Source organism: Eschrichtius robustus, chromosome 7, assembly GCF_028021215.1.
Source record: "Eschrichtius robustus isolate mEscRob2 chromosome 7, mEscRob2.pri, whole genome shotgun sequence".
Lineage (NCBI taxonomy): Eukaryota > Metazoa > Chordata > Mammalia > Artiodactyla > Eschrichtiidae > Eschrichtius > Eschrichtius robustus.
Window position 1 is genome coordinate 110,678,611 of NC_090830.1, and position 13,597 is coordinate 110,692,207.

A 13,597-nucleotide genomic window follows, 5' to 3' on the forward strand; every position below is an offset into this window, starting at 1 on the left:
AATTAAACTTAGGCAAAATAAAACATTGCTTATGCAATTCATGTCAATCTGCCCTTTGCTAGTGGCTCAGCGAAGCTTTAATTTGCCTTCCCTGACTTCTCAGAACCTTCCCTTATCAGACATTCAAAACCTTGTCCTTTATTAGTTCCCCACTGAATGCACTGCCTGCCTCCTGGTGGACCAAGACTGGAGCCCCCAGGCTGGTGCTCTCATCCAACCTCGGCTTCGCCTATTGCATAGCACGGTCACTGCACACTGTCCCTCCTTGTAAAGCTCTGAGCCGGCCGGTTCCTAGGCCCTCTCCTCCCCCATCCTCCACATGCCTTCAGCTCATCTCAGTCTGCTACCTAAATCCTCGGTTGTCTTGGGACAAGAAGGGGAAGGGAAAAACAAAAATAAACAGCTGATATTGTATGGGGGTGAGATTATGGATATTCTGTTTTCATTTCCTCTTTTATTATTGTCATAATACACAGGTAATAAAATAAATTGAAAAAAAGTTTGATTAATAATTAATTCCTGGGCTTCCCTGGTGGCGCAGTGGTTGAGAGTCTGCCTGCTAATGCAGGGGACACGGGTTCGAGCCCTGGTCTGGGAAGATCCCACATGCCGTGGAGCGGCTAGGCCCGTGAGCCACAACTACTGAGCCTGCGCGTCTGGAGCCTGTGCTCCGCAACAAGAGAGGCCACAATGGTGAGAGGCCCCACGTGCGGCGATGAGGAGTGGCCCCCACTTGCCGCAACTGGAGAAAGCCCTCGCACAGAAATGAAGACCCAACATAGCAATCAATCAATCAATCAATCAAATAAATAAATCTTTAGAAAAAAAAAAAATTATAAATAATTAATTCCTTTCAGATACCAATCAGTTTCTCTCATTTCTTTCATAATTCAAATTAATGACCTACAGATACTTATTTCAAGTGCCTTATGAAATCCTATAAATTGGCTTTTATGCTTTATACGGTGACCCCTATAAAAATGGGGTCACCACGGCTACCTCTAAACAATGTGTGCTTCTCCTTCTTCAACCTCCCTGACCTCTGACCTCTCCAATTAAACTGAGAGCAGGACCCCAGGCTTCAGTTTCTCTTGCAGCTGTTCTGTACAGAATTTAACAGCATATGCAGAGATGACAGAAAAGACCTGAGGCTGAATGTCAGTCCCATCAAGTACTAGCCATGTGACCCTGGGCAAATTACTTCCCGCTGTAAGTCTCAGTTTCCTATCCGTAAAGTAAGATTAACAGCAGCTAAACCTCATAGGGTTGTTGTAGGCAACAAGTGTGATAAAGCTTGACATACCTTGAAAGGGTGTGTGGAGTACAATAAACACTGGAGAAACGTTAACAAAGTTGCACCATCACCTAACATCCCACAGCCATTCCTGCAGGAGGGCACAGCCCTGACTGTTCTTATGTCCATTTCTCTCCCAGGTGAGTCAGGTCAACACCACCTAGCCTAAGTCAACATCATGAGCCTACTCCCCTCTCTAGTGATCTGTGTAGGCATATGCATGTGACCCAGTTTTGGCCAATGAGAAACAAAGGGAATTCTGGTGAGGGGGCTCTGGAAAGGCTGCTTACTCTTAAACGATGCAGGGTCAATTTTTCTTTCTGCTAGATGTTGTGATGTGTGTAGTGGAATGGCTAGAACTGTGGTAGCATCTTGTCACTATGATTCCAATAAAATAGCAAAGTGATAGGATGTCCCCTCCCACAAGGCACCAGAGCTGGTCTGTATGACCAACAGAATATGGCAGAAGTGATGGTATGTAGTATCTGAGATCAGGTTACAGAAGACACTGGGGGGACTTCCCTGGTGGCACAGTGGTTAAAAATTCTCCTGCCAATGCACGGGACACGGGTTCGAGCCCTGGTCCAGGAAGATCCCACATGCTGGGGAGCAACTAAGCCCGTGAGCCACAACTACTGACCCTACGCTCTAGAGCCCACGAGCCACAACTACTGACCCCACGTGCCACAACTACTGAAGCCCGTGTTCCTACAGCCCATGCTCTGCAACAAAAGAAGCCACTGCAATGAAAAGCCCACGCACCCCAACGAAGAGTAGCCCCCGCTCGCCGCAACTAGAGAAAGCCCGCGCACAGCAATGAAGACCCAACGCAGCCAAAAATAAAAATAAATTAAAAAAAAAAAGAAGACACTGGCTCCCATCTTGAGCTTCCTCTTCCTCTTGGATCACTCACTTTGAGGAAAGCCAGCTGCCATGTCCTGAGGTCATGAAGATGGTGAAGAGGCTCATATGACAAGGAACCGAGGCTTGATGAGCTGAGTGAGCTTTTGGAACTGGATCATTGATTAAGCCCCAGACGACAGCAGCCCAGATAACAGCTTGACTCCAACCTCATGAGAGACCCTGAGCCAGAATCACCTAGCTAAGCCACTCCCAGATTGCTGAACCACAGGAAAGTGACCTAACATGTTTCTAGTTTTAAGGCACTAAATTTTAGTATAATTTGTTACACAGCAATAGGTAACTAACACAATTCCCTTGTTTATAAGAAATAGATAATAGTTCTTCAGACATTTTGACAATGACCCACATGAATAAATACATTTAAAATCATGACTCAGGGCTTCCCTGGTGGCACAGTGGTTGAGAATCCGCCTGCCAATGCAGGGGACACGGGTTCGAGCCCTGATCCGGGAAGATCCCACGTGTCGTGGAGCAACTAAGCCCGTGCACCACAACTACAGAGCCTGCACTTTAGAGCCTGCAAGCCACAACTGCTGAGCCCGCGTGCCACAACTACTGAAGCTCACGAGCCTAGAGCCTGTGCTCCACAACAAGAGAAGCGACCGCAATGAGAAGCCTGCGCACTGCAACGAAGAGTAGCCCCGGCTTGCCGCAACTAGAGAAAGCCCGCGTGCAGCAACGAAGACTCAACGCAGCCAAAAATAAAATTAATTAATTAATTAATTAAAAAAAAATCGTGACTCAGTATACATATACAAAGAATTGGAAAAAAGTTTCAAAAAACTGTAGTTATTATTTATAGTACATTCTGATATTTTCTATTTTATTTTATTGGAAAAATATATATTGGGTGCTAATTTTGTTTAGAGACCGTTCAGTAGCTTGTTTTTTTTTTATTAATAAGACTATAAATAAAGAAAGGCACCCTTTTTTTTTTTGGCCACATGGCTTGCGGGATTCTTAGTTCCCTGACCAGCGATCGAACCCAGGCCCCCTGAAGTGGAAGCTTTGAGTCCTAACCACTGGACTGCCAGGGAATTCCCAAGAAAGGCAACTTTTTGAAGATCAATTCTCCATGGAATTTCTACATGACTTGGGACAGCTCTTGTCCCAGATTAGATTTCCAAGGATGTTTATATAAACAGAAAGCCTTGGAAGATAGAGACAGATCCTCCTTCCTGGACAGACGGCAGGTTTGTTCCTGACCAGAATAACAATGTCTTCTTCCTGAACAAAGTTGGACGCATCTGTCAGCAGCCTGCTATAATACTGGGGTTTATCTAAGTGTGACTGGTTCCTTAGCTGTAAGATAAACCCACTGTGTTACTGGGTTCTAAACTGATCTCATAACCCACTAATAGGCTGCAACTGTCTGTCTGAAAAACATCATATCATGTGACAACAAAAATTTCTTCTATTGCAAGCAACCTCTATCACCTCAAGCTATATAAAAGGAGAAGCAGGGGGCTAAATAACCTTGGAACTAAGTAACTAACACTGAATTTTCCTAGCAAAACTACTCAGTACCAGCTGGGCCCTTCTCCCCCTGCCTCCTACCTATGAAGTTAAACAAACAAACAAACAAACAAAAAAAAACCTACTTCTGAAACAATGGTAGGGGCTCATACCTACGGCATCGCTGATTTCCAGATCAGCCAATAATTGCTTTGAGACCTTAATCACCATCTGCATATTTCCAAAAAGTCCCTCAAAATCAATGTTTGGTATCTGAGAAAGGAAAACAAAACAAAGATGCATAGAAATAAAATTAATGGCATATCATTCACATTAGGAACATCTCTTCAAGGATGATACAAAAACTGCTCAAGGTTATCTTCACTCACTCTCACGAAGTTTCCAGAATGGGAACATCTAACATCGCCTTTAGTGTCACCATCTGTCCTTGATCCAACTACTTTCTGCTCCCCCCTCCCCCACTACCATAGTAAAATGACCATAGAACCAATTTCTATAATTGTACTGGGACACAAATTCCACCCAGTACCCAAAATCGGATGGCACCGTCCACTTCCTAGAGAAGTTCTGTGAGTGACTGCTCCAGAAGTCCACACTCAAGCTGAGCCCAAGTGGTCAAGTAACAAGCAATAGGATTGTAAATCCCTGGGATACCATTAATGTTTTTTCCCTATCTTCGGCATCTAAAAGAGTGTCTAGCATACACATATTAGTAAGACTTTCTGGAATAAACCTTATACAATCAGGTGTTACATCCAGGTAACCCACCATCCCCAGACTTCATTATATTATTGTACAGCCTCCCAGTAAAGTGACAATCCCAGACTCACTGGAACTGTTTTCAGGAGCCACAGAAACAGGAAATGTCCTAGGAATTATTGCAGTAACTTAAGTTAATAAGTTAATAATGGACTTGATAAGTGACAGGATGGTGAAGGCTTAAGTTGATGACATACGTAAACTGGGGGCCTTGAATTAAGAGCACCAAACCCAATAAATTTTATTTCAAACCCAATAAATCTTTGTGGTGAAAGCTCCCATACCCTAATGCATCAGGCTTGGAGAACCACGTTCAAGGCAAAGCTAACTTTCTCCCACAGTTCCCACCTGAGCCTGCTGCAGGGGTACCATGATCCGCTCGATACACATTTCCAGATCCCGAATGTAGTCTCTCTCCGTCTGAAGAAGTTCCTCTATCACCTTGGCTCTCTTCTCCAGCATCCTCTGCTCTGGGCTTTCAGTGGACACAGATCCAGAAGGGGCCACTAGTGCTGAAGACTGGGAGGAGAGAAGTGTCATTTCTAGAAAGGAAAAGAGAACTGGTCAGTAGCTCTGGGTGTAAAAGCAGGCCTCTGCAATAGTTTCAGTTGAAAAGAACACATTCTTTGAGAACCAAAGGCCTCGCAATTGTCAACCATCAGGAAATATGATCCTCAAGTCAGTTCTAATCATGAAGATGAAGAGCTTAGAAAGCCATCCCTGCAGAAAGAACTTCTCCCATCTGCGATACCATTTCTAGAATCTGTCCTAAAAACAAGTAGCTGGCCCATTTTATGAGGACAAATCAGTGTCCACAACCTCCTTGGGAAAGAGGTTGAAAGAGGTGCTGTTGTTAAAAAGAACTGCTTGTTTAAGAATCTGCCAGCCAATGCAGAGGACACAGGTTCGAGCCCTGGTCCAGGAAGGTCCCACATGCTGCGGAGCAACTAAGCCCGTGCACCACAACTACTGAGCCTGCGCTCTAGAGCCCGCGCGCCACAACTACTGAGCCCGCGCGCCACAACTACTGAAGCCTGCGCGCCACAACAAGAGAAGCCACCACAATGAGAAGCTCGCACACTGCAATGAAGAGTAGCCCCTGCTTGCCACAACTAGAGAAAGCCCGCGCGCAGCAACGAAGACCCAACGCAGACATAAATAAATAAATAAATAAATAAAAAGAACTGCTTTCACTTAGTTAGGTATAAAACCCGTTTCATGAACTTAGCAGCAGAAATACCAAGCTGTAAGTTACAAATACTGATACAGCACATTAAAAAGAATATTATGGGGAACATAATAATGCCAACTAAGGGAAAGACAAAAATTAGGTAGGAATTATCTGTCTGAGATCTGGGTGACTGTAGGGCCCACCTTATTCCAGTTACTGTGATGGTGGATTAATATTAGCATGTAATAAAATATGTAAAAATTGTTTAGATTCTCCCTATCAAAACACTAATGAAGACTCACAGGCAAGTTTTGTTACTTCAAATGTCCTGGAAGATACAAATGTCCTATAAGTAGGAAGTTCTTTAATAGTATTTTCAATGAAAAAAACCTCTATAGAACCACACCACATGATCTAAGAATGAAAACAAATATTTATATTTGTCATTAGCTTTTACATAATGACAATATTTTGTCATTAGCTTTTACAAATACCTGTTACTTAGATACATATAAGGAGAGAACTATTATCTTATACATAAGATGAGATGGCATTTGTTCATTTAAAATGAATGTTAAATGCTAAAATAAACAACTGAGAAAATTTCAACAGTGAAGCAATCTCTGCTGTTTATTTCAAATTCCTTAAGATCCACTTTAAAAAATGACAAATTTGGTAAGTAAACATACTAGCAAGCCTGAGTATGATTACAAGAATATTTTTACCCAGATCTAAGAAGCAAAAATACAAGTGTTCAAACTACTTACGGAAAACTAGGCTTTCACAGCAGATTTTAGTTTCCAAAAACCTCCCCCACTGCTCCTTCTCTAAGAATTTAGGAATTCCAATGTTTAAAAAGTGTAACCCAGATTCTGGTTTCTAAAAACCACTCTTCAGTAAAAGGAACCAGAATTCTTCATGTGGAAAGGGCATGGAGCCAACTTGAAGTAGCTCCCACTGGCCAAATCTGTACAATTTGAGTATCAAGATAACTAAGCACAGCAAAGCATTGTAATCCATTGACTAAAATAAGAATCCACGAGCTCTTATTGATAGTATATAAGTATATAAATAAATGGGGGAGAAGAGAAAGCTCTTTCTTATGGTAGAATGTCAGCTAATAAATATAGAACAATGGAATTAGAAAAATCAGTATTTTGCAATCATCGGAATAAAATTTGGTTCAGGCACAAACCATCAGTGAATGATTCTGGTGTTGGTGGTAGGGTTTTGATGATGATCAGGATATCTACATAGTTTTGAACTAGTTATTATAAATTATTTATTACAAAAATGAAAAAGTGACTCTAGAGTGGAGAAATGGGTTACACCATAACCTAGTAATCAAAATTAACACGACCAATTAGGGACAAATAGACATCATGCACTTCCAAATGTCATGTCTATAAATAACACAATATCCCTATATAGAATTCCAGTCAAAAATGCATAATCTGAAATGAATCTTGAGGAAATATCAGACAAACCTAGGGCTTTGCATCCTTCAAAATGTCACGTCATAAAAGACAGAGGAAGCCTGAGGAGCAATTCCCAATTAAAGGTAACTGAAGGACTTCCCTCGTGGTCCAGTGGTTAAGACTCCAAGCTTTCACTGCACGGGGTGTGGATTCCATCCCTGGTTGGGGAACTAAGATCCCACATGCACACGGCACAACCAGAAAAAAAAAAAAAGGAAGAAAGAAAGAAGGAAGAGGGGCTTCCCTGGTGGCGCAGTGGTTAAGAATCCGCCTGCCAATGCAGGGGACACGGGTTCGAGCCCTGGTCCGGGAAGATCCCGCATGCCACGGAGCAACTAAGCCCATGCACCACAACTACTGAGCCTGTGCTCCAGAGCCCGTGCTCTAGAGCCCGTGAGCCACAACTACTGAAGCCCGCATGCCTAGAGCCCGTGCTCCGCAACAAGAGAAACCACCACAATGAGAAGCCTGCTCACCACAACGAAGAGTAGCCCCAGCTCGCCACAACTAGAGAAAGTCCGCGCGTGGCAACAAAGACCCAACACAGCCAAAAATAATAAATAAATAAATTTATTAAAAAAAAAAAAGAAAGAAAGAAGGAAGAAAAGATAACTGAAGAGATGACAAATAAATGCAATGTGTGATCCTGAACTGAATCCTGATCTGGGGAAAAAACTGCTACAAAGGACATTAATAGGACAAGCTGACGAAATTGGAATATAGATTATAGATTGGGTGTATGATTAAACCAATTAAAAATTTCCTGAAATGGACAGCTACATGTAGAAGAATGAAATTTGAACATTCTCTAACACCATATACAAAAATAACTCAAAATGAATTAAAGACCTAAATGTAAGACCAGATACTATAAAACTCTTAGAGGAAAACACAGGCAGAACACTCTTTGACATAAATCGCAGCAAAATTTTTTTGGATCCATCTCCTAAAGTAAAGGAAATAAAAGCAAAAATAAACGGGACCTAATTAAACTTAAAAGCTTTCACACAGCAAAGGAAATCACTGACAAAATGAAAAGACAACCTACTGAAAGGAGAAAATATTTGCAAATGATATGACCGATAACGGATTAATATCCAACATATATAAACAGTTCATACAACTCAACATCAAAAAAACAAACAACGCAGGACTTCCCTGGTGGTGCAGTGGAGAAGACTCTGCGCTCCCAATGCAGGGGGTCCGGGGTTTGATCCCTGGTCAGGGAACTAGATCCCACATGCATGCCACAACAAAGAGTTCGCATGCCACAGCTAAGGAGCCCGCCTGCCAAAACTAAGACCCGGTGCAACCAAATAAATAAATAAATATTAAAAAAAAACAAAAACAAAAACGCTATTTCAAAATGGGCAGAAGAATTGAATAGACATTTTTCCAAAGAGGAAATGCAGACGGCCAACAGGCATATGAAAAGATGCTTAACATCACTAATCACAGGGAAATGCAAATCAAAACCACAATGAGATGTTAACTCATACCTGTCAGAATGGCTATGATCAAAAAGAACACAAATAACAAATGTTGGCAAGGATGTGGAGAAAAGGGAACCCTCCTACACTGTTGGTGGGAATGTAAACTGGTGCAGCCACTGTGGAAAACGGTATGGAAGTTTCTCAAAAAACTAAAAATAGAACTACCATATGACCCACCAATTCCACTCCTGGGTATATATCTGAAAAAAACAAAAACACTAATTCAAAAAGATATATGCACCCCAGTGCTCATAGCAGCATTATTTACAATAGCCAAGACATGGAAGCAACCTAAGTGTCCATCAACAGATAAATGGATAAAGAAGATGTGGTGTGTATGCATATACACACACACAATGGAATACTACTCAATAAAAAAAGAACAAACCTTTGCCATTTGCAGCAACATTGATGGACTTGGAGGGCATCATGCAAAGTGAAATAAGTCAGACAAAGACAAATATTGTATAATATCATTTATATGTGGAATCTTTTTTTTTGGCCGCTCCATGCGGCACATGGGAGCTTAGCTCCCTGACCAGGGATTGAACCTGTGCCCCCTGCACTGGACTCTCCGAGTCTTAACCACTGGACTGCCAGGGAAGTCCCTTATATGTGGAATCTAAACAATACAAAAAACTAGTGAATATAACAAAAAAGAAGCAGACTCACAGATATAGAGAACAAACTAGTGGTTACCAGTGTGGGCAGGGTGGGGGAGTGGGAGGCACAAACTGCTGGGTATAGGACAGGCTCAAGGATGTACTGCACAACACGGAGAATATAGCCAATATTTTCGAATAACTGTAAATAGAAAGTAACCTTTAAAAATTGTATTAAAAAATTTTTTTAAATAAAAAAAATTCCTGAAATGGCAGATCTATTGTGGTCATGTATGAAAATATCCATATTACACACTGGCACTTACTAAGGGGCATGATATATGCAACCTAGTCTCAAACAGTAAAGAAAAAAAGTGTGTGTGTGTGTGTGTGTGTGTGTGTAGAGAGAGGGAGAAAGTGAACGAGAGAGAAAATGAAAACAAAAATATGGCATAATGTTAAATACTGGCAAATGTGAATAAAGGAGGATCTGTGTACCACTGCAATTTTCTATAAATTTGATATTATTCAAAATAAAACTTAAAAAGACATAATTAGAAAATTTCTTTCTTTTTTTTGGTAGAATGACAAAATTTCAAGCATAACTCTTATTTCATCAGAAATTAAGTAAATTATGATTAAATTAATTGTAGTGTACAAAAAAATTGATTTTCAATGGCCTTATTTTAAATTTTCTTCGTGATTTCAAAGCTACAGAATTTCAGTCCCAAATACGGTTTCAGAAGCAGTAAGTTGAGAAGAGAAATTCACCTTAAACACAGGACTAAAAAGCTCTGGAAAGGGAGAACACTCACTGAATTCCTACCACGTGCCAGGCGCTTTACATGTTATGTCCCTGAACTCATTTAATATTCACATCAAAACTCTGAAGTAGTATTATTATTCCCATTTAACAGATAAGAAAACCTAGGCTTTGAGAGACTGACCAACTTGTCCCAGCCTATGTAGTAAGTAAATGGCAGTTCTGGAATTTGAATCTAAATATATTTAAATCCAAATCCTGTGTTTAAATCCACTTAATCCTGCACCGTTCTGCCTCTCCAGCCTGGAATCTCAATTTTAAAAGGTCAGGGCCTATTTGTTTCAAATCTTAAAAATTCCCCGGAAACTATTATCTCTCAGGAATCAAAGTTCTATTAATTATAATACTTGAAAGCATAAAATACCAGCAAGCACTCATCAATTAGAAGTCAGCAACCTACAACCTAAGAGACTCAATTAGATTTTTATTTATATTTAAAAAGAGAAAAAGAAATGGTAACAATTCTTCTAAAATATCAGCATGCCATTTTTTCCCCTGCAGGTGGATTTATAAACTCTGGAACAGACTTTAAAAAACAAAAAGGAAAACAGTTTAGCTCAATCAAAAATCCCTGTGGGGTGTTTTTGCTAAATTGTAGTTTCCTGGTCACCACCCCTGAGATTGATTCAGCAAATCTGGGTGGATCTGCAGTTTTAACAAAATGCTAGGTGTTTCTGAAGATGCAGGTGACCTCCAGGCTCCACACACACATGAATTAATACTCAAGGATTAAATCAAACTAGGAATACCTGGCTTGAAATAGCTGCAAATGTAAAATTGTTTTTCCATTATTCCAAATATACCCTAAGGGGAAAAAAATGATCGAAAATTTTACTATCTGGGACACCAAAGTGAGAGAGGGAGCCGCCATCCTGAAAGCCTTTGAATCCCGCACTCCCGCACTCTTTAACTGGGGAACCCTGAGAAAGTCCATTTTCACCTCTGGGCCTCAACGACCTCATACATACAATGAGGATAATAATACCTGTTTTGCAGAACTGTTGAGCAAATTAAACAAGGTAATTACTCAACACAAGTTAGTTCTCCCACAACGGGCCAGAAAATGCCACCTCTACCAGGTTAAGATAAAATGCACCGAGGAGAAATGGTTCAGATACCATAAAATTCCACTTTTCTATAAGAACAATAAAATCTGGGGATGCGGAAGCACATGGAGGAAACTGAGGCCCAGTACCAGCCTAACAATAAAAGTGGCAGACTAGCCCCACTTTCTTCCTAGGGCGGCCCTGGAGGCGTTAAGGAGCTGGGGCTGACTGCACAAACTTACTACTGTGATAAAGCAATTAGGGATGGGTTGTTTTTTTTCTTTTGTCCCACCCCATCCCCTCCCCCAAAAAGTCCCGATTCCACTCCTCAAGATATCCTCACCCCCTCAGGTTAGTGCATGGTCCCAGGCTCATACCTCAGTGTTCCTAGGAAGCGATTCAGTTAACCTGCAGCTTCCCGCAACTCTACCAACCACATTCCAAAGCAGAGTTAAAGAGAAAAGCCGCTCACTCTTCCCTTGCCTCTGAAAGCTGGCTCCGTCTTTGCTGGGGAAAATCTTTGAACCCCGGCGAAGTCCCAAGCGGCACCTGAATGAGGCGGCTAACTGTTCTACCTGCTTTTGTGAGGGCTCCAGCAACCCCGGAACGTACCTGCAGCGCCAAAATTCTGGTGCAAATGTTCCCACGGGTGGAAGGGCTGGCAGGCAGAGTAGAATCTTCCCAGAGCTCTGGAATGCTCCACAACCCCCTAAAATCCTTTGAATAGGGTAGGCATTTCCCCCAGGCTTTCCCATATTTACATATGAATCGTCCTGAGTCCTCCAGGCTATCACAACAGGGCCTGTCCTAAAGGACGGAGCTGGAATCCTCCACTTCCTGGACTGAGATGCAGAAGAGCTGCCCCAGCTCTGCTCAGACTCAACGTCTTTTCCCTATTAGCTTTCCTTTCCTAGTCCTAAAACAGCCACAACTCCACTTCAGGAGTAGTTGTTTTTTTTTTTTTTCTATATGATTTAATATTTTGTTGTTTTCTTTTTTAAGGTATTTATTTTATTTATTTTTGGCTGCGTTGGGTCTTTGTTGCTGTGTGCAGGCTTTCTCTAGTGGCAGTGAGCAGGGGCTCACTCTTCGTTGCGGTGCACGGGCTTCTCATTGTGGTGACTTCTCTTGTTGCAGAGCACGGGCTCTAGGCGCATGGGCTTCAGCAGTTGTGGCACGCGGGCTCAGTAGTTGTGGCTCATGGGCTCTAGAGCGCAGGCTCAGTAGTTGTGGCGCACGGGCTTAGTTACTCCGCAGCACGTGGGATCTTCCCAGACCAGGGCTCGAACCCGTGTCCCCTGCATTGGCAGGCGGATTCTTAACCACTGCACCACCATGGAAGCCCACTTCAGGAGTTTTTAATCATGAGTTTTATCTCTTTTTCCTACCCCTTGCTCCATGTTGTGTTTTTTTGGATACTCTTTTCACGGAAGCAGTCTTATGATAAGAGGCAAAGATGTAAAGGGGGCAGCATTTGTCTACTTTTCTGCCCTTAGGACCTCTCATTCGGCAGGCAGTCCCTCTCCCTGGCCAGGCACAGGCCTCACTTTCCCCCGGGTCTTGCTACTCTAGGTACCTTACCCTAAAGCCATCAGAATGCAGATCTTACCTGGCTGGTCCCAGTACAGCAAGAACAGCACAGAGTAATTCACTGGAATTGGGAGCCATGCTCACAGCTCACAAACATTTACATTTTAAAAGAAAGTGAGGAAAACAAAGTTGCCTAACAACATGCCATTTTTGTTTAAGAAAAGAAGGTGGAAGAAGAGGAGGAGAGAGAAAAAAAGGGAGAAAACATGCAAAAACCTCTACATATTTCCATATACACACACATAATATGTAAGTGCACAGAAAAAGGTCTGGGAAGAGAATACACTAAACTTGTCAGAGAGTTTTGCCTCAGAGAGGGAACTGGGATTTGGGATAGAAGGATCAATGGGGACTTGAGCTGAATCAGTACTTTTTAATCTCACAAGAATCTATTAATGTATTGCCAGTACTTTAAGACAAACTGTCATGCTAGTCAAGATTCATCTCTACTGGTGAAATTTTAAGCAATCTGAGAGAAGAACTTTTGGTAAAGAGCCATCCCACTGCTACTAGGATGGCACCATTGACTCCTGAGGCTTTACTGGATGGTGCCTAACTCCCGGGTTGTTGCTTCCCTCCACCGTCGAATGAAGCTCTTTTTAACCTTAAATTTTACCACATATTTATATGGCACTTACCCTATGTGTCAAGCATTGTTCAGGCACTTTACAAATACTTGCTTATTTAATCTTCATCACGATCCTACTATCGTCTCCATCTCACTACTGATGAATGAAGAGAAATTCAGTAACTGGCCCAGTATGTGGAAGATGTGAGCCCACGCTGGCTCCAGAGCCTGCAATTGCTACTCTGCCTCTAGTGCTTTTTCCAGGCAGGCAAATCTTGGGAATTGTGACCCGGAAATCTACTTGTGGGTTTTGGTGACCACCTGGTAGCTAATGATAAAATGATGTGATTTTAAAGCACATTTAACCTCTGTA

At 42.0% G+C, this 13,597-nt stretch overlaps 1 protein-coding gene across 4 annotated transcripts in view; it reads right to left on the reverse strand.

Annotated features, from left to right (window-relative positions):
- Window positions 1-13,597, reverse strand: part of DNMBP (dynamin binding protein) — a 123,206-nt gene that overhangs the window by 24,661 nt on the left and 84,948 nt on the right. For all 4 annotated transcript variants that reach the window (XM_068548358.1, XM_068548356.1, XM_068548359.1 and 1 more), the window contains 2 exons: window positions 4,802-4,995; window positions 3,847-3,946 (listed from right to left, as the gene is read on the reverse strand). In XM_068548358.1, the coding sequence (XP_068404459.1) occupies window positions 3,847-3,946; window positions 4,802-4,995 (294 nt within the window). The remainder of the gene's footprint in view (window positions 1-3,846; window positions 3,947-4,801; window positions 4,996-13,597) is intronic.